Below are 21810 nucleotides of genomic sequence, written 5' to 3'. Positions count from 1 at the left end.
CCTTTAAATTGAAGTACTGTAATTCCTGTTTGTCTTGCTTAATGTTAGATGATTGTGATGCTCAAAAACTGTACTTAAGGCACTGCCTTTATGAAAAACAGTGGAGGAAGTGTTAAATGAGGAACTGAGGTAGCGATCTTTGGGGCTAGGGTACAGAGGGACGTTATTTTAGAGGAAGAAAGGCAGGGAATTTTCAAGTCCTATAGCTACTCTGGAGAAGCTGCCTGTGTAATCAACTGTAAGATTGTGCGTGGGGGAAGTTAATACAGCCCACTTCCCTGCTAGACAAAGATTATGATTTCCAAATGTCATATAATCTCTGTTTCAGTCTGACCACATGGGTTTCTGCTCAGGTTTCAACCCATTGATCAAATTGTTATGGTTTCTTTCCTCAAACATTCTCCCTTAGGAAAAAGTTCTGATGTGTGACTAAGCTGTTAAACACATGAGGGGAAACAAAGCAGACAAAAAGAGAACTCCTGGCAGAGTGTAGTAAGAAGGCTTGGAGCAAATGGTAATCTTGAGTCTTGCACTGGGATGTCTGTGATCTCTTTGCAACTTTTTCTTTTTTTTTGCACAGCTTCTGGTTTACTCTGTACTATTCTGTAACGTTATTCCCCCAGCAATATGGAATACTGCTTCGGTACCAGACTACGCTTTCAGATGCAATGTGTTTTCATTAAACTATAAAGAAGAAACTACTTTCTCCCAAAATAGGGAGACTCTAAAAGGCGAAATTTTTAGTATGTATACCTATTTTGGATCTGATTGTTCTTTTCTGGGTAATGAAATGGTGATAAAGTGCATCTGTACCATTCACTATTTCTGTGCTTTTTCTGTAACTAGTTGTACAGAGCCTAGGTAGGATAGAGTTATTTTTCTTCATAGCAGCTTGTATGGTGGTGTGCTTTAGATTTTTGACCAAATCAGTACTGGTAACACACCAATGTTCTAGTTTTTGCTGAACGGTGTTTGCACAGGATCAAAATCTTCTGTGTTTCTTGCTTTGCTCCCCAGTGAATAGATTGGGGGCGTACAATAGGCTGGGAAGGGGCACAATAGGAAGGGACACAATGGGGCACATGACCCAAGCTAACCAAAGAGCTATGGCATACCCTGTAACATCATGCTCGGCAATAAAAGGGAAAAAGAGGGAGTTTTGGAGGGCCTAGCCATTTTCTGCTTGGGAACTGGCTGTGCATCAGTCTACTCACAGGAGGCGGTGAGTGGTTGTCTTGCATCACTTGTTTTGTGTTCCTCTCTATTCTTCCACTCATCCTTCACTTATTAAACAATTTTATTTCCTTTCTTAATTTTATTCTGATCTCTCAAGTTTTCTTCTTTCTATTCTTTCTTTTCTTCTTCCCCATCCCCCCGGGGGTGGGGGACTGTGTGGTGCTTATCTGCCCACTGGGGTGAACCCACAACACTAGTATTGTAGCAGCTAGTCATTAATGTGTGGTATTGCTTGTGGTCCTACTGGGGTTGTTAAATGCATTTTATCATCCATAGCAAACAATGCTTTAAACTAGTGACTTTTGATGGCTTATGAGTTCAGTATTGCTGAACACCTTGGTCCTCGGTCCATGTATTTTTTTGACAGCAATGTGAGGTTACATTTCCTGTTCTGCAGTTGACTCTCTTCCGCACCTACCCTTCCCCTCTTCTGATGACCTTGGTACGCCAGTGAGTGGGTCTGTGTTTGCCGTCATGCTGTAACTAGATCTCTGGAATGGTCTAGGTTAAGAAAACAACTGGATCGTATCAGACCGGTATCATGATTTTGTTCAAGCTATTTCCTGGCAGTTAAAATTTGAAGTGGAAGATTCTACCTTGCAGACTGGCAAAAGAAAACCCCAGTCCTTTGTTCTACAGGAGTCAAAGGCATAAAGCTGAAACCAGTGTTTCAGCTGATAAGGTTGCATGAGGAATAGTAGAAAAACGCACTATGTTGTAGTTGAATTAACTGACTGTACTTAACCTTAATCTGAAGATTAACAAATCAAAGTAGTTGTTGGGAGTGAGCAAACTCTCAAAACTGGGAATACCTATCCCAGAAGGGATCTGTAATGCCATTGGAAGTATTACTTGGAATACCATTGGAAGTAGAGACCAAGAGGGATTGAAGTATCTTCAAATTAAAATGTCTGAATGATTTACTTTAAATCTTTGGTAAACTCTGCAGAGTACTGATCAATTTAAGCGTGGATTTTGTGTAACGGAAGACAGTTTTGAATGTCTTAAAGTCATACAACTAATTGGAACTGCATGTGTACATAGTAAAAATTTATTTTCAAGCATATTTAATGACAGAAACTTTCTTTGCCCAAAGGACAATTTAAATGCAATTTTAAATTGTGGAATTGTATTTCTTAATAACTTTCCTATGTGTAAATTCTTTTATAAAGGTATAAAGATTGTTGTACAGCCAGACTCTCAAGCCGTGCTTTCTGGTCAGGTCGTCAAGCTGTGCTGTTGGGCAACAGGACACCCATTCGTGCATTACCAGTGGTTCAAACAGGAAAAAGAGGTAACAGTTGATACAGAATACAGGGGTTTTTAAAGTGGTGAAAATGATAGGTTTTGGATGAGCCTTTTTTTTTTTTTTTTTTAAGACTGTTACTCTTATTTGCAAGGAGAGGAGGGTGCTATATATACTAACAAAAATAGAAGTTTAAGAAATGCCGCATAATGACCTATCAAAGTGCTAAAACAGTAAGGTGGTTCCTATAGTCAGACCACTTCATCCTTGGAGGCTTGTCTTGGAATGTGACAGGAAGGAACCTGTAAGTTTAGTTGTCTATAGCCTACTAAGAAGTTTAACACAGGCTACTGAGAAACTGCCATGCTGGAACAAATGCCAAACACTGTTGGTCTTGGACAGATGGGAAGTGGTTTCCTAAAAACAAACAGTTGAAGGCCTGAACTCAGTGGTGCCACAGACTTCTTCAATAAAATACTGGAATGTGTGTGAGCTGGTGTCACTGGAATTTGAATGGCAACACTTATGCCCGTCTTTCTGGTCCTGATTTTTTTTCTACAAGATGAATGCACTTTTCTTCTTAATGTTATTTTATTCTAAGTACTATTTTTAAAAATGCAGTAAGTTTATGATATTTTAAATCATAATAGTCTCTGAGCTACTGAATACCTAGAACAAGACTTTCTCTTAGGAAAGTTTCAAGTAAATGAATGAGTTGAGGCTGGTGTTATGGACATTGAAATAAATATTCTAATGTTAGATCCTGGCTTGGATTAAATCCATGTAAATTTAAATATATTTTTTGTTTCACCTGTAATTCAGGTTCCCCATGGTAATTCTCCAGAGCTCATTTTGAATCCAGTGAATGTAAATGATTCTGGCTTTTACATCTGTCGAGTGAACAGTGAGTCTTCCTTTGCGTTCAGTCGGTGGGCACGACTTGAAGTTTGTGATCTCCAGGGTACATCTCACGGTGAGTGGCAAAAACTGTCTTCTGAAAGTCTGTCTTCCCACTTGTTAGAGTAATTTGGGTCCCCATTGCTGTATTGCACAGATGTCTTGCAAAGATGTGTTAAAAATGCAGTATCCAGTTATTGGGCTCTTGTGCTAGTTGCAAACGCAGAAGAGAAATGAAGTTCCACAGTGGTGGATAAGAATAGATAGGTGGAAAACACACAGTCTCAGATTCTTTTAAGTCTTAGAGGATTCTTGGACCAGAGAAGCAATTCTTTAACTCTCTTGTTGTTTACCTGTTTACCTCTTGTAACTCGATAGTGACTGGACACACAGTCTATTCTGAATGTTTGCCCGATGCGCTCTGGCCCAATACTTGGGACTGTTTGTTTCCTCTTCATCTTTGTGCTGCCAGTCTGAGAAGAAAGGGATTTTGGTATGGGAGAATATAATGAAGTTCTCTGCCTTCCTCGGAAGAAGTCTTACCTTACCTAGAAGGTCAGAGCAGTAAACTAAAGAAGAGCACATGTGTGCTGGAAGCCTGGACACTTCAGAAAACCTAAATACTGTGGAATGAAGAGAGTGTTAACTGCACTCTGAGGAAACAGGACTGAGGTCTGGAATAAGGTTTGGCAGGTAGCAAAGTGATAGATCTCCCTTCCAGTCTCATTTTCAGATCGTAGTAGGCTATCACAATCTTACATGTGTACCGGCCAGGAAAGATAACCCAGCACGTTCTTTTCTTTGCCAGAACGCCTGGGGAAAAGAGAGAGAGGCTGGGGCTCCATGGGTATGTCTGTTGCAGAATGTATGTTTGCTAATGCAACTTTTTCAACTTCATATAACTAACCCAGATAATAGTGAAGACACACCAACAGTTTTCTGAAATAAACTTAGAGAAGAAAAAACATGTGAGTTAAATTGAGTTTTTTTGGTGTGAATTGCATCTTCATGGGTTTTATAAATGGTCAGCTAACAGTCAAATGTGTGTTACCTGCATAATAAAAGCCATGGTAATTCAACTGTACCGGTGTAAGTCCATATGAATTTATGGCACTGGCTTGAATGTACCTCTGCTTCAGTGATGTGTTAATCTCCATCTGCAGCATACATGATGGAACTGTGGAAGAAGACTGAGGAGAATGGAATAATAGCAGAAAGCAAATAAGATTAAATAGCTGTCTACTCGGCAGTATCAACCTCGTACTGGAATTCGTTAGTGGAACGTAAAGAAAATCTTGGAAATTTACTACTTTGATCTAGTCTATTAATACTGTGCGTTTATTTCTAGTTTCTGAAGTAGCTGGAGTAGTGTTGTCTTCTGGTATGTGTAGGGGTTGAGGGTTTTTTGTTTTGGTTTGGGGCTTGTTTGGTTTTTGTTGGGTTTTTCTGTTTTTGTTTGGTTTTGTGGGTTCTTTTGTTTGGATTTTTTTTTTTAATTTTTTTTTTTTACAGAATAGTCAATTGCATTAAATAGGCATTGGCTCAGGCACTAAATCCACCACTGTTTTCAGACTGAAGAGTACTTATTTTGTCTTACGTCACGAGTCAAAGGTGTTTTCCACTTGCATCCCACACATAAAAATTATTCATGTCAGGAAGAGATAGATTCTCTCTATCTTCCAGTAAGAGATCAAAAGCTATTGCAATGTCTTTTGAGGTGACCTTTTTACATCTTAATCTCTGAAGTATTCTCGGTCCCTTATATAAGCGATTATTTATTCTGCTTTTCCTTTGCTCCTGCTTCAGGTTCTGTTAAGTTAGAAACCTGTGGTTTTAGTTCTTGCTGATCACACCTGGAAACTGAGATTAATAAGCTTGTAATGACTACTTTAAGAAAAAATATGAGAAAAACAGCAGTATGTTGTTTCACACTTGTGGCAAAAGTTTGATGATTAAAGGGCCACAGGTATCCACAGACCTGTGCCTTGCTTTATGTTCCATGAGTCTCGGCCAACCAGGAACCACCGTGGAAATGAATTTTAGCGTGTTTAGTCTTGGTGATGGGTAAAAGGGTAAGGGGCAGGATGGATTGCTTCTTCCTGTAGCTTTCCCTCTTAGGGTGCGTACAAAGAAACTTGAAAGGGGTTATGCAGTGCTTGCACTGAATGAATGCTTTCTCTCTGTAACGCTTGGCTTGGGATTACTGGTGTTCCAGTTGAACTAGATGACACTGACAGTACCATTTCTGCAAATGTTGACTAGCTATGAAATCTTCTATTTCAGCTGCTGACTGCCTTCCCCCCCCCCCCCCCCCCCCCTTCTTTTTCTTTTCCTTTTCCTGTTCCCTTGGCTGGTTTCTTTTTTCAGATATTCTTTCCTCTTCTCTTTTTATTGCTTTCTGTTTGAGAGCTTGACCATTCTCCATTCTGTAAAAGCTGCCTTCCACAAGCTGTCTTGTGAGCTTGAGGTCAGTGAGGCAGCCAGACACAATTCCGAAAGATACTGCTACAGGCTTGTTAGTGCATTCTGTAACTGATACAACAACAGGCTGTACCAAGGACAGCCTGTAAATGAGACAGCAGGTAAGGAGTCACACCAGAAACAGAAACCATGTTATCTTTCAATCTTATGTTCTCTTTCACTGTCTGTAACTTTTGGGTTCCTTGTCTTACAGACTAACGCTGTTTAATTTGACTACATCAGCAGTTCCTTTCCATCTTACCTTATTTCTGTCTTTCTGCCCTAAGGGGAAATTAATTCTTTACATTTTGTTGAAAGATCCTGATACCAAACTGGGACATTGAGAGAGAGGGAGAAAGAAGGTTCTGTAAAAAGCTGAGTGAAAGGGAGTAAAGCTTATTTTGACATATAAAAACCTTTCCTATGGTAACAGGTAGAGAAAACAAAGCTCTTTGTAAGAAAAAAAACCCCAGCTGATAGAGAACATGGTAAGCCAGAGTCTCTGTATTTGAAATGCCGTACAGCAGTGGTCGTAGAACAGAATATTTGCTTGTGCAACTGCCAGTCTTTTTACCAGTATCAAGTCTGCATTAGGAAAAACAGCTTTCTTTTAAAAACTGTAGTTAACGTTGATCATAAATATGAAACATCAAACATCTGTTTGTAAAACTTTTGAAATACAAGTTTATAGTGCATGAAGAAGCTCAGACACTAGTAGATCAGAGATATCTCTATCGCTGTCTCCCTTTATTTTACTATGCATAGGAAAATGTCATCACCCCCTAATTGTCAGTCATGAACAGTTCTGATGACATAAGCTGTCTACATGTGCAGTCTAAAAGTAAAGATGAGTGGCCTTGAAGCTGAGATAGAAGATCACTGGTGTGACCTTTACGAGTGGGTCTGGGCTTGCTGAACTATGTGTCAGTTAATCGAACTGTTCAGTATGCAGAGATCAGAAACCTTGTCAGTGGAGCACTCTTCTGAGTGTAGTGGATGTTCTAAAAATGAATTTCACTTCGTTTCAATAAGTTTTATCATATATAGAAATTTACATTGCATCAGCTGGACAAGTCTTTAATGCATTTAGGGTTTTCTGAACAGGCTTCTCTCCCAAAGATGCTTCTATATAGGCACGTGTCAGTGGCTGATGTTTAAGTGTTATTAGCTTTTGGCTTTTTTAGTACACTTACCATAAGGTTTGATGCTCAATTTAGAATGAGATGAATAAGGATATGGTAAAACAAACTGATTTTATGTTTTAAATTCTTATTCCTGTGTCCACACTTGCGCACAAGCTGGATCCTCAGTCCTGTTCTTCAGTAGCCACTCTTCTTTGTACTTACACCTTTATCGGGAGCCTTTGTATCCTACAGGCAGGAATAAATAATGCAAAGAGGGCTTTGCCTTCCCCCCCTTCCCCAGTTCTGGGGTATATTTAATGTGTACTCCTTCATTCCTTTTTACTTTTCAGCTGAAGAGCTGGGAATCCATTGCTACTCATTTTTAGCGTACTCCTAAAGGACAAGTAACTTAATTTCATTGCAATTAAACATTAAGTTTATGGGCATCTCTTCTCTAGTTTTTCCTTGACCAAATTTGTTGTAGTTACAGGGAGATGGTCCGTATGTCATCAGTTCTTGTTAGACTATATGTGGTTACATTGTCTCACCCTTTCTTTTCTTCTTTCTTTCTTTCTTTCCTTCCTTTTTTTTTTTTTTTTTTTTTAAGGGAGCTTAATTAGTTTGCCTGAAAAAAAGTTGCGTATTTGTATTCAGCCTCAGTCACAAAACCTGACCGTGGGGGATGCTTTGGTATTGGAATGTGGAGCTGTTGGAAACCCAATTCCTCATTACCGGTGGTTCAGAAATGGATTTCCCTTGGCAAATGGGAGCAAAAATGTCTACATGGTAAGTTAATGGCAAAGCACCAGCCCTGGGGGACTAATGTGTCCTTTAACTTACCACATAAAGCTTTCTTGAAAAAAATAACTTCTTCATAGCCTTGAAAAACCTCTTGGGGAAGTGCTCCCTATAAGTTGTTCTCCTGTTCTGTTATTTGCTCACACTGTTCTGAGGCTCTCGGGTGTGTGATTTTAATCCTGAACATGTTTCAGGTAGCAGTCATGGGATGTAAGGCTGTAGGGTATTTTGGATTAGTGTGACATACTGACATAAAAAAGATTAAGTATCAATACAAATGAAAGCTTCTCTTTCTATCTTGCACTGCAAAGCACCCTGCAACAGCTCATACAACTCATTCAGTGCTTCGTGCATCTCAAGCCTTTGAGGTGGATTTGCATTCTTTCTTCAATTCTTGAAAGGATTTCTAGAACACATACGCTGTCCAGCTTACTGAAGAATGAGGGTATCAGCAGCTTTTGGATTTGCTTAGGCTTTGCTTTTAGTTTTTACTTTCTTGCATGTCGGCTTAAATGAAACTGATCCAGGTATTCTTTTGGGGTCTGGTGGGATGACTGTGATGATGCTTGCATAGGTCGCTTATGTGGATGTGGAACATCAAGGGACATATTGGTGTCATGTATTCAATGACCGGGAAGATCAAGACAGCAAGAAGATAGAAGTCATTGTAGGTAAGAAGTTTTCATGTTTGATATAGGTCAGCTGATTTATCAATTTCTTCCCTATTATTAGAATTTATTTTTGAAGTGTTCAGTGTTAAACCAAACACATGCCTTAGGAATTTTAGAGCTTTATGAGTAATAAAGAGCTTTGGGTTTTTTATGGTAAACAGCATAGAAGTGCTACCGCTTTTTGGCATTTCTAGCACATATGTGTCTTGTCAGCAGATTGCAAGCTGATTTCTTCATGGTTTTTGACAAACAACAGTTTAACCCTTGTTGGTTGCATGAACTGTGTTACACTGAGTTCTTCAGCAATCAAGGGAGGTGAGATTATTCATAGCAAGCAAGATAAACGAATGTAACATGGTTTAGTGTGTGTGCACATATTTGCAGTAAACTAAAGAGGAGATATCTGTTTGTAGAGCTTCCAGATCTATTTGGGAATACTATTGCATATTTTTATGAGAAGCTCTTTCCTATCCTAAGAAATATTCTAGTTTAGTTCTGCTGAGTTTTAGTAATAATTACTATACAGTGTTGTGGTCAGTGCTGATTTATACTGCTATAAAATAAGTGAGATTGCAGAGAAGCTAGGAAGTGACATTTGGCTTCCCCTTCACGTGCTAACTCTCATAACTGAGAGCAATTGTTTTCCAATTTGCCTCCCCCTTAAAACACAAGGAAAGAAAGCTATGGCAGTGGAGTGCACAGAAGGTAAAGTAAACCTTTAATTGTAAATCAGTTTTTAAAAATTGATGATGGGGGTGACAGATTGTTGAGTATGTTTCTGAAGAGCATGTGTGGGTGAAGAACTTCAGTCTACTTTAAAGCACTGTTGTGTGATGCAACGTTCCTTCTGCATGTGCTTCTCTCTGCCTCAGCACCACAATCTAGAGCACGCAGGACAAAAACAAAGCTACTTTCTTCTGTAGTATTCAGAGTTGTTTGATTTTTGCATGGATTTTGTGTTCTGTGCTTACAATTTCTAGTGAAATGTAAAAGTCTTGAGGTTTCTTTGGCTGGGCTCAGGAGGCAACATCCTTGCAGGAAAAGCTGAAGATGTTTAGGAACCTGGGTGACCTTAGAGAGCTGGATAGAGCTAGTTACGCTGTCTGCTCTGTGTCTGCAAGAGGTGTTTCCAGCAGCCTTATTAGGATGATTTCTGTTCTCCTTTGCTTTGCTGCAATGGGGATGAAGAAGTGTATTGTGACCTTTAATGTTGATACCATCCCTTGATTACTGAGCATCTCGAAGACTGTAATATTTACATCATAGGGAATGCTTACAGCAGCAGCAACCTCCCCCCCCCCTCCAGCTTACCTACCAACAATGGGAAAAAAAAAAAAAAATGCATTTGCAGAGTACAATAAATGGCTCTCCACCCTGTTTTTTCATAGAATCATAGAATTTTCTTGGAATTAAACTGCTCTGCAGCATTTCTTGCTCAAAGTTTAACCAGAGCCGGTGTTCCCCTTAAACCTTTAACAAAAGGGCTAAACGTTGTGACCGGGTTGTGTACTGTCACTCACTGGAATATAAAAGTGACATGCATTTCAGTGTCAGCCACTTCCATGGCAGAGCTGCTGAGAGCAATCATTGCTTTGAGCCTTCACATCTTTTCTGGCTTCAAGGTGTCTGCATGACCTGATGGAGTGCTATGCAGAAGCCGTCTAGTTACCTGTAACTCATCTACCCTTTGAAGCAGAAGATAACCACTGTATTGTCTGGGGGGGTCTACACCCAAACTACAGTTTGCTTGGATGCAATGTCATTCTGCTACTAAGCCACATTAACAGCTACAGTAGTAATACCACCTCGGGTCACTACAGTGTTCCACCTGGATATGTGAGCCTGCTTTTGTGGCTTAAGATGTCTGCCTAGGGCTCCACTGATTGGAGCGGGCCTGCTCTAAGAGACCTCTGGTGCTTCAGATAAATCATTTTTCTTTCCCATGGTTTCCAGTGCTCCTAGAATAACTAGGTGAAACCTGTAGTAGCTTAGAATGTTTGAAAAGTGTATCTGAAGTCTTTCTGAATACAGGAGGCTTTACAAAGTAAGATTTCTTGCTCAGGATGTTGCTTTTCCAGCAGTCATTCAAGCATCTGTTTTTCTAATGGGTGATTCTGGCATCTTGCTCCTTATTCATTCAAGGTGCTTGCATGTTGTGGGATTGAGGCATAGTATGTTTTTCTCTCTTTGTTTTGATATCTACTATATTATAATGCTGTGTCTAGCATAACTTTGTGTAGTGATGTAGAACTTTCTCTTCTCTGCATGTGGAATAAGCATAGGAAAGGTTAGATTTACAGAAATGCCTTTTGGAAAGGTAGTTTGTTTTCTTACGTTAGGCTTCTATTAGTAATGGCATGACACTTTATATTTTTCTTTACAAAAATGTGGGGTTTGCTTCTTGTCTAAACTACAATTTTATTGCTGTATTTCTTCACAGAAGACCTAAGTGATCTTCAAAAATCAGGTAAGTGATAAGTTTTGAAAAACTTTAATTTCACATATTCATTTTATGTTACAAATCACTGAAGCCTAGCTGGTTTACAGTATATAGTTTACATTATTTTGATGTATTTATAACTGGGGATTTAATAGGGGCAGATATGTTAAGAGCAGCACAGCTTTCTGGCACTAATAAATTATCTTGAAGAATATAGTGAATCATAGGTTTGCTATTACCTTTGTAAAATCACACAAAGCTGCTCTTTTATACCGCATGTATACTTATACAAATACAGAAGGAATTATCTTTTGCTTTCTTGTCTGTGTTTTCTTTGGACTCTAAGTTTTAGTATGTTGCTGCTTTTTCAGATGATTCAGGTGAAAAAGATGTAGGGTGTCTGGCTATCACCCATGATATGTTGAATTGGCATATATCTTAAATACATGTTGGAGTGAGCTAATGTGACCTGAAGCCTATTTAATGTTTATTCTAGAAATGTAGATCTGGAATAGTACTCCATAAGGTATTATCCCCGATATGGTGTTCTCAAATCGCAAAGCCCATATAATTTCCTGGGTTAGACATAAAACGTATGTTTACTTCTGACAAGACTTAGTTCTAGTCACTGAAGTGGTACTGTCATGGTACATAGTGTGTTATCCGAGGCATGCCACTTTGGCTTACCTGTTCCTCTTAGCAGAGTATTGGCTCTACCATCCGTCTGTGAAGTACAAAATAAAGTAATTTCCACATACAGATGGGCATCCCTGCTAAGCATCCCCCATCTTGCATGTCTGCATTTGATTTGGAGAGGATGAACTGTTCTGGGTGTTACTGAAGATGCTGATGTGCAGTTTGTGCAATTCCGAATTATACTGTAAGCATCTATTATTTCTTAATTTATATAACTAGCTATTCATATCCTATTAGGCTATGTTTGCTGGAAGACGGTGAAGGAAATCAGGTAAACAACACCACCACAGCACCCCAAAACCCCACCAAAACAGACAAACAAAAAATACCTTTTTTTTGTTAAACTAGTAACTTATTAGGCAAAGCAGTACCAATAGTCTATGGCTGTATGGAACATGCAGTTCAATGGCAACTATGACTGTAGTTACTGACGATCTGCTCTTTTAATCTATTTCAAGCAGACCTACAAGAACAATCAAATCACAGACCTGTTGGTAAGTAGTTTTGTAGCTGTAATGAATGTATTTCATATCTAGGAAATAGATTTTGCTGCTTCTGAATATTGCTTCTTCTGCCACTGCTGGTGAAATAACTGTAGTGCGTGTAAAAAGCTGTGGGGAGGGAAACTTCTGTGTATTTTTATAGTTCTTTATAACGCTTGCATGCCCTTTCAGTAGTAAACTATGGTGAGGGCACCAGTATTTTTAGTGACTCGGTGGAGCGTCTACAGCTTCTCATCTGTTTCAGTTTGCTGTTTGAAATTCCTCTGTCCATGACCTTAGGCAGTGTGTTATTCCATTACTTTGAATACTTCAACGGTTGGAGGCAGTGCTGTTAGGATGATGTGATAAAAAGGACTGGTAGTCTGTCTGCTAAGGGTATGCTGTCCCTGCAAGCTCAGCTCTTCCTATACACAGTGTGTGGATGCTTTGATCCTGAGCTGAGGTATAAATATAGATGGTTAGCATATGTGTGTTATGAAGAATGGTTGCTGGGGTTTTTTATCGCATTCTTAAATTCGCATGGTAGACTTGACTGTGGTCAGGCATGTTGTCTTGTCAATGCTAAACCAGTTAGAAAGGCTGCTTGCCTCTGTCAAAATTTTACCACTCTTTCAGGCTCATCAGTGTGAGAGGGAGTGTAAATGCTCCCCAGTCCTGGTTCATCTTTTCTAAATTAGAAAGCTTGTACTTCTAGAAGTGTTTTTCAATGACAGTGTGCCTGTTGCTCGCAGTCTCTGCTCTTTAAAATAATTTACGCTGTTCAAGACCTTGGAGGTTTCCCAGCTGCAAAAATGTTTAAATCATCTTGTTTGAAGGAGGTGAAATGTTAGGCATTGAGGCTATGGACAGAGATTCTCTTCTGGATCTAGCTCTGCAGGGGTACTGACTGTGAAGCAGGTTTGGGGCATTCACATAATCTCACTTGCCACCAGGGCTGTGGGACAATAATTGCTTTTGGAGAGAAGTAACAAACCAGGGAGGAGATGCCTTGCTTTGCGTAAGTGCCTTTCTGTAATTTAGTGTGCAAATTTTGGATAAAAATCAGGCTAGTGGTATCTGAAGCATTTCTGCCAATGTGATTATTTTTTCCCTTTCATTGCTGCTTTGTTTACTTACAACAGAATTACTTCTGACTTAATAAAGTCAAAGCGAATGTATCTCAAACTGAGAATATCAGTAGACTTCCCTCTGAATTTTGTAAATTTCTCGTCTCTGTATAATTGATTTTAACCAGAGCAATGGTAAAAAGAAATGTTAACGAACAGAAAATAGACTTTTTACTTCTGACCTGTAAAAGTTTCCACCTAAACGTACCATGTTTTAGAGAGGCAGGACATTGGAGATGGAGAGGTGAAAGTGGTCTTTTGTGTGTGGTGGCGTTTTGTTTTATTTTTTAAGAAGCATTAAGTAAACTTGAGTTTTTTGTGAAGGCATGCTGGCCTTAGCTTTGGCAACTTGTGATAAAACTTTTCATGTTTATTAAACTTCTTGCGTGGGGGAATTTAGTAATAGTGTGTGCTTTCAGAAGAATGAAAGAAATGGGAGACTGCCTTAGTGACTCGCTTCTTGACAGATTATCCAGCCTAAGGTGCATCACAGTTCAAATATGTTAACTGTCAGACCATGCTGAAATGGCTGGGTCTTGTTTTATTTTTCTTTTTCAGACGAGAAGAGTTGAGATGTATTATTGATGTGGGATGACATTTAAAATCATATAGAATATTGTGCCTGAAGTGAGATTGTATACTCTTTTCACTGTAGAATAAATTAAATGTAAAGGTATTGAACCCATGGAACATATAAACATGCTGTGGTTTTGTTTTCCTTTGTCTTTGTAGCAACAGACAAGGTAGCTCTGTTAATAGGAAACATGAGCTACTGGAATCACCCTCAGCTCAAGGCTCCAATGGTAGATGTCTATGAATTGACCAATTTGCTAAGACAGCTGGATTTCAAAGTTGTTTCTTTGCTGGATCTTACTGAGTCTGAGATGCGAAATGCAGTGGATGAATTTTTACTTCTCCTGGACAAAGGAGTGTATGGTAAGAACATGTGATACCCCTTCTGAAGTAGGTCAATATTGTGATGTATCAAGTACACAGATATCTGGCATTTACCCCTGCCAGCTCACTGTATGTGATAGCAAAACAAACTTCATGGTAGATAGCATGTATGTAGAATGGGAAAGTAAGTTAAAAACACTCGCCATCATATCCTTTGACATCGGTTAGAATGTTATTGTTTCTTTGTTTTAGAACAAATAAAAAGATTGGAATTTTTCTTTAACCACACCTAAAACTGCAATGCACTGTTTTGTTTGTGTGTACTGATGTGTTTGTCTGCTAAAAGCTGCTGCATCTGTATAGCATATTTGACAACATGCTCTGAGAAGACCCGCATTTGTACTAGGAAGTCATTAGTACTAGTTTGTAGTAGTCTTTTAAGCAAGAGCAAGCGTAGTCTGTGTCATCTGCATTAGTGTACTCTAGAAACAAGCTAGTAGTGGAGTAGTTGAAAACTGTAACTGCAGTAGACATCATGTAGTCTTGGGCAGCAGTCCTTGCTGCTTTTAGGAGACATCTTAAACACTTTCTTTATGAACTTCTATTCGTTGTCCTCCTTCCTTCCCATGCCTGCAAGTTAAAGATTTGGTATGGGCTGGCCTATACCTTGGCATACTTAGACTGCTAGATTGCATTTCTGCTGGGGAGGTGGGAACAGCCCTAAGTACAGCATGGAATGTGTTCTGGGCTTGCTGTTCATCCCGTCTTTCTTCTGGATGTCTGCAGAATTCTATTTACTTCTGGATTTCCATCCTTCTGGCGCTCTCTGGGAGGGGCTGCTCTGCTCTCTTAGTCCTCGCTCGCCAGCTCTGTAAAGAACAGAGGAAGAGGGGTGATTTTGTTTGCCTTGACACTGAGCTGCACTCTGATACCAGGTGTGTTGGCGGTGGGGGTGGGGGGCAGGAGAGTGAGACATGGTAGCAAAGCATACCTCTCGTGAAGGTATACCTTCCATGAGGAAAAGCATTAACTGGGAAATCGGTGAGCTATGGACTTCAGGTTCTGACCTTCTGCAGTTGTCAGTAATAGAGGACTTTTCACTGAGTTGAATACTGAGATTCTTGTTTGGGCAGGACTCAGGTACAATTTTCGTTTCACAGCTCTGTCGAAGGGCTGAATATAAAGTATAAAATTTATTCTTCCTATGCGTCTTTGCACATTAGATGGAAGGCCTAATAGTGGCTATGCTGCTTAAGCAGGCAGCAGCTCTTTTTTTTTCCCCTTAAACTTTTGAAATGAAAATAACACCCCACAAAAACCTAAGGCTCTCACCTCTAAATTGCAGCATCACTTCAATGATTGCACTTCAGCATCTTATCAGTATTGGTTTAAGTTATAGGAGAACAAATTAGGCAAAATATGCATACTAAAAGTATGTTTAACACAATTATCTTTTTTGAGGCACACATCCACTTATAAGATACCTGTAATAGAATATTAATAATAATTTTAAGCTCTCCTCCACATACTGCACAGGAAGTGTCTTCTGCTGGGATAATGTCTAATCAATCGGGTCTGGTATGCATTGCTACTACTGATGTGCATTGATTCTTAGATGATTCCTGATATATTGGGATTCCTTGTCTTGCATAAACTTGATTTTTGAGGGACAAAGCACAAGACAGAACTGGTGGCTGTGCTAGGTGGGGGAGGGCATGGTAGAATTGCACAGAGCAAAAACCTCATGTCTTGTGTGGAAAAGGCCTAGAATGACTTGTCTTGGAGTGTAGGAAAAGTTCTTCTGTGGGCTTTGAGGAGTTTGCCGCTGGCTGCCACTGTTTTTGTCATTTTTTCTAAAACCTAAGATTGCATAAATTGACTCCAGAAACTATTTAGAACAGAAACCAAAAGGTTCTGCCAGTTGTCCTATTTAAATTGCAAAAGTCCTATAGTAACATCCACCCGAGAAAACATTATTTGATTCTTCTTTGGAACACAAGGTCAGATTATTTCTTAGTATGACTTCTTTAATGGTGTGTTACCTGATGCTCTGTCTGTGCATAACTGGCTGATCTGACATTTGGGCATTTATGTCAGAGCCAAAACTTGCATGACATGAAGACTAATTATGGCAGTAAAGTTTAGTAGACTTTCTGATACCAGTTTTCTTTTTTTTGTTCTCTGGGAAGTAGATGTGCTTATACATTTGAGTAAGCTTTTAGATTCTTGCACCTTCTCAATTTTTTTCTGTAATTGTTGATGTGGATTTAGAAAATAAAGTACTGAAAGGCTTTAATGAGTTTCTCACCCACGCCATGTGAAAGATCTTTTAAGGCATATTTTTGCAATTGTATTTTTCCAGCAAGTTGATATTTCTGAAAGGTAAGCAGAGCATTCTTTCAGCAGTGTCTGGCAATAACTACTTCAATTTAAATGGACACTTTGTTCTTTCTGGATAGTGGCTATTAGTGGCTTAAAGCACATAAAAGATGCTGTCATTGTGCAAATAGATAATGAGTTACTGCATTTTTAGTGTGCATAGCTCCATATAGAAGAGGCGCGGCAGCTACTTCTGATTTAGTCCTTGTTACACATACTCGTGATGCCTAATACGACAGTGTAATTCTTGCTTACTGCCAGGAAACTGGCATTTCAGATAGTGTTCCTTATGAGCAGGAGCACTAAACAAAGTGGTGAGGATTGTCTCCTCTAATGTCTTAGTTTATGATGTTGTAAGCGTAGGGTGCAATTAATACTGTATTCCACAAAGGGTAAAAGCATAGACCCATATGTTTTAAGGGCTAAAAATAGTTTTGGAGGGGGAGGGCCAGGGGGAGAATGCACATGCGAGTGTAAGAGAGAGAGAGAGGTAGCTATCACTTAAATGCTGACGTCTATGAGGAACTTGAGCCTACTTAAAATTGTTGTGTCAAAGTGTCTAATGAGGCGCTCCAGACATGTTTACTTATTCCTGGTATGCAGAGATGTATTTCTGATCTTGAGCTCAACATGTTAACTGTTGCAGGTACTCATCAAATAAGCATAGCACAGTCATCTGCCAAGGATATAAAAGAAATGTAGCTGTTATTTCTGAAATATTTCTGTTCATTGAGGAAATACTCTGATAAATCGTGCTTTACATTAAAGAGACTTGTCTCCTTCAGTCAGTCCAATTACTTACCTAACATACACTCAGATACATATAATATCAAATATAACCTTGATTTAGGTCCAGATCCAAACTCTGTGGAAATGAAATTTAAAAGTTTCCATTTAACTTAGGACCTGACATGGAGTCATGCGCTTGGCGCGTAACTTCATTTTTAACTCTCTTGAAACTACCCGGTCTCAGGTAACCACTGGAATCTTATAAATAGCCTAATAGTACCTTTATTTGTTCAGGTTTTTAATCGTACTTTTAAAATTCTGTGGCCTTTAGAAATCTAACTTCTAACTGAATAAAGCTGTTGCCACTTTCCAAGACTCTGGCAGATGAATAACCATTAGGCTCTTTGTTTAAGTGAAGCCTTGCGTCCTGGAGTCTACCTTGTATGCACTTGCTGGCTGCTTATCTTGACTATGCATGTTTCCCATAAAAAGAAATTGAGCACTGTTGATTGAATGGAGCAGTTTGCAAGGTCTTGGCATAGTTGTTAATGACTTGAGAGCTTACAAGCGAAAGAGAACCGAAGGCTTAGTTTGAAGGTTTAGTTTGAAGGACTATAGTTATATCTTGGTATTCCTTTACAAACTGTGCAGGGCTGTGTGAGAGAAGCATTTTAGTTTGTTGTAGCTCTCTGTAATGAGAAGGTAAAATCATCTAGCGTACCCACCTACACAAGCTGATTTAAATGTAGATCATTTTAGTATGTTAGGGTAAGGCTTGTTTTGTTTTTTTCTGAATATTCAAGTTTTGCAGTGACATAACTTTCACAGCTATTGTTGTGAAGAATGGCATAAGACGACTTATCTCCAGTTAGCATAAACTGTCCTATCTCTGTTGACTTTTCTGCAGCTTTCGCACTATATACTAACTGAAGATCTGACCTGTAGACCACTTTGTATAGAAAAATAAAAATACTTTTTAGAAGATGGAACTTGCCATAGATAAGCAAAACCAGCACTGGGAACAAACAATAGGAAATTTTCATTTAATTGTACCAGCTTCTGGTGCCTTCATTTTATGGCAGTGAAGGTTATCAATGCTAAGATCATCTAATCTTACTACAGATTGATATGACTTCAATATTTGACATTTTTATTAATATACATAAATTCTAAGCCCTAGGTTGCAGCTCTCTTTTTCAGGGTTAAGAAAAGCTTTTTTAATTCATGATGTGTTTTCTTTATACAAAACTATTGCATATTTTATTGAAGATTTTAAATCTTATAATATTGTAGACTGTTGTGTATTGACAAAGGGAGATGATTGTAGGATAATCTTCTGTGTCTAGGTAAGCATGCAAATAATTTGTTTAGTAGACCCAAAAGAGTCATGAGTCTAACTGTAGAGAGATGTAGATGCAATCAATTAAAAATGAGTTGTTGGTAGTTTGGTAATGGGAATGTGCTCTGGAGTCCTACCAAACGTGGTCATGGGATAATTTTTGTCCCTCTAAATGTAAAAATATTTCTTATGCCCCCCCCACAAAAAAAAAAACAAAAACAAATGGAGAAACTGACTGTACAGAGGGAACAGCAAAACTAAAAACTTGCAAAAATGTTCTCATAGTGCAAGCAAGGTATTTCTCTGGTCTTTTTGCTAGTTAAAGTACTTTTAAGAATTGCCAATTATTAATGGTAAATAAAAAAAAAAGACCCCAACCTTAAAGGAGAATAATCCTAAAGAGGACAGCATCTCTCATTTAAAAAAAAAAAAAAAGGAAAAAAAAAAATCCATGCAAACTGTTCAGCATTACTTTTTTCTATCTATAAAATCTGCCTTGACTCACTGCTACTCAAAGCTTTATAATTACACACACGGAGGAGATGTTGTATTTACAGTTGGCACGTTTCCTTGTTCATATCCGTGAGTTATCTATAATGCACATCAGATTATTTCTGTTAGAGGTCATAACTCTACTAAGAGCATTTTAAGAGTATGTACTTTGTGTGTTTGATGCAAATATCTGAGTGTATTGCGTGAGTGACTTCTTTTGTTTTGTTTTTTTTTCATTTGTGGTGCCTGTGTATTATGAAGTTGATGTTAATGTGGTTCCCCCCACCTCCCCTTCCTTCCTGTATTAGCAAAGGCATATCAATATAAAAAAAAACTGCTTGAAGTAGCTTGAACGATCTTAATCTCCCAGAGACACATAGTGCGTGAAGGTTTTGACCACGCTAAAATTTATAGCAATGTTCCAGTGTACTCTTGAACTGTGTTTTCAGTCACATATATTTTGACCTCTCAGGTTTGTTGTACTATGCTGGACATGGCTACGAAAACTATGGAAACAGTTTCATGGTTCCTATTGATGCTCCAAATCCCTACCGATCTGCAAACTGTCTGTGTGTGCAGAACATCCTCAAACTAATGCAGGAAAAAGAGACGGGACTTAACGTATTCCTACTGGATATGTGTCGGAAAAGGTATAATCTCATAATTTATGAATAGTGAGAACTGATATTACATGTTTGAGGGATGGTTTTGCTTCAAGATAGAGGGAGAGGGGATAATGACTGTAGCTTTGGGAACCAACTGTGAAGTTCAGTTTATTTACTGCAGCAACAGATTAAAACTGAGCCTATTTTAAAAATTAACAAATAAAACTGAACAGCCACTTTGAGAGAATAGCAGGGGATACTGAGAGAAAGATGGACTTCACACTGAGAAGAAATCTTTGTTCTAGGCTGAGAATTCACTGTACTTGAAAGCTCATCGTTCTGAGAATTCACAGCCTGCACCTTGAGTGCTTTTTAAAGTCAATAGGATTAATTCATAAGCTTATTTTGCCTTTGGCGTTGGATGGAAATGCGAAGCTGATGATTAGCCTTTCTGTTTCCATGGGCAGATACTTGCCTCTTCTTTTGAATGACATTTATTTCTTCTTTTGTTGTTGTTTAAAAAGTTATAAACCATCAGTCTTGTTAGATAAAAGTTAAATTACGCATCTTAAGGAAGAATAATGACCCTTTCCCCTTGCATAATTAGCCACCTTTGTCACTACAGGGAGGAAGGAGAATCCATATGATCAAAGACATGTTGATTTGACAGAAGAGCTCAAGTGAAGTGCTTACTTTAGAACTCTTCAGAGGCATGGATTTTGTGGACTGCTTTTATGCTAGTGATGTTGTATCTTTATTTAGAGCTTAAAATTAGCTGGTTTATTGGATTTTCCTAAACAAAATAACTATATTCTTTCCATGTTAAGAGACTACTATGCCCGATTAAGCTTGCACTTGAAATCAGCTCTTCAGTCAGCACTTCTGAAATTTGGTCTCTAAGGAGTGTTTTGCAATAGAAAATTGCTAGTGCTTTAGTGTCTGTAGAGCCTTTAAACTTCACTGCTAATGAAATGCCAGTGACCCAATTCAGCTTCACAATCTGGTGTCCAAAGAGAAAATACTGCTACATAAATCTCATGTTAACTATGCAGACACCATGGGTTTTTTTGGGAAAATCGTATAGTTTTTCTTAGAATCTAAAATGGCAAGTTATCAGAAATCATTTTTGAAGAGGTTGTAGCCGAACTCTAGATTGGTTAATACAGCATGCCCTCATCTGGGTAATGTGTGATATCTGACTGTGTCTTTACATTGTCTTCATGAAGAGTGTTGATGATTTTTGTCTTTCAGCAGCAGTCAGGATTCTTACAGAATTGTAGGAGAGAGTAAAAATTACTGTTTCTGAACTATGCTGTTTTGGTGTTGAACAACTGTAGTGTCTGTTAAAATTATTAGTTTTCAAATTATTATTTTAATTTTTTGTGTTTCTGTTTATTGCAGAAATGAATATGATGATACAATTCTTATTTTAGATGCCCTGAAGGTTACGGCCAACATTGTTTTTGGATATGCAACGTAAGGAAAATTTTCCCCTGATATGCCATAGAGGTTTTGAAGCCAGAAGTGACCACTGAGATAGTATTTTTCTTTAAACAATTAGCTATACAAACTGTGGTGTTAAAGGACCAGTAATTTATATCCATATTTCTGTCCTCATACTACTGTTTTTACTTTGTTCTTGGAATCATTCAACAGTCTAACTGTGGAAATACGTATGTAATGATTACTGGTATCACAGAATCCCAGAATGGCGGGGGCTGGAAGGGCCCTCGGGAGCTCACCCCATCCCACCCCCTGCTGGAGCAGGCACCCCCAGAGCAGGGGCACAGGGCCGCGTCCAGGCGGGGGGTGAATGTCTCCAGGGAAGGGACCCCACAGCCTCTCTGGGCAGCCTGTGCCCCTGCTCTGGCACCCGCACAGCAAAGGGGTTTGTCCTCACGTTCAGGTGGAGCTTCCCGTGTTCCAGCTTGTGCCCATCACCCCTTGGCTTGCTGTTGGGCACCACTGAAAAGAGTCCAGCCCCGTCATGCTGACACCTACCCTTCAGATATTTATAAGCATTGATGAGATGCCCCCTCAGGCTTCTCTTCTCCAGGCTGAACAAACCCAGGTCTCTCAGCCTTTCCTCTTAAGAGAGGTGCTCTGGTCCCCTGATTGTCGTCGTAGCTCTCCACTGGACTCTCTCCAGCAGTTCCCTGTCCTTCTTGAACTGGGGGGCCCAGAACTGCATG

At 39.1% G+C, this 21810-nt stretch overlaps 1 protein-coding gene across 4 annotated transcripts in view; it reads left to right on the top strand.

Moving 5' to 3' along the window:
- Positions 1 to 21810, top strand: part of MALT1 (MALT1 paracaspase) — a 38476-nt gene that overhangs the window by 5252 nt on the left and 11414 nt on the right. The window contains exons 3-12 of one of the 4 annotated variants that reach the window (XM_075077901.1): positions 2409 to 2530; positions 3305 to 3455; positions 7571 to 7749; positions 8336 to 8432; positions 9105 to 9137; positions 10873 to 10899; positions 12030 to 12062; positions 13910 to 14113; positions 19486 to 19663; positions 21020 to 21094. In XM_075077901.1, coding sequence (XP_074934002.1) covers positions 2409 to 2530; positions 3305 to 3455; positions 7571 to 7749; positions 8336 to 8432; positions 9105 to 9137; positions 10873 to 10899; positions 12030 to 12062; positions 13910 to 14113; positions 19486 to 19663; positions 21020 to 21094 — 1099 coding nt within the window. Of the gene's footprint in view, positions 1 to 2408; positions 2531 to 3304; positions 3456 to 7570; positions 7750 to 8335; positions 8433 to 9104; positions 9138 to 10872; positions 10900 to 12026; positions 12063 to 13909; positions 14114 to 19485; positions 19664 to 21019; positions 21095 to 21810 lie in introns of all 4 variants that reach the window. The other 3 variants (XM_075077900.1, XM_075077904.1, XM_075077903.1) reach the window with 3 other exon arrangements.

The sequence above is a fragment of the Phalacrocorax aristotelis genome, chromosome W (genome assembly GCF_949628215.1).
Source record: "Phalacrocorax aristotelis chromosome W, bGulAri2.1, whole genome shotgun sequence".
Classification (NCBI taxonomy): Eukaryota; Metazoa; Chordata; class Aves; order Suliformes; family Phalacrocoracidae; genus Phalacrocorax; species Phalacrocorax aristotelis.
Note: the sequence above shows the minus strand (reverse complement) of the source record. Positions and strands in the feature narration are given on the sequence as shown.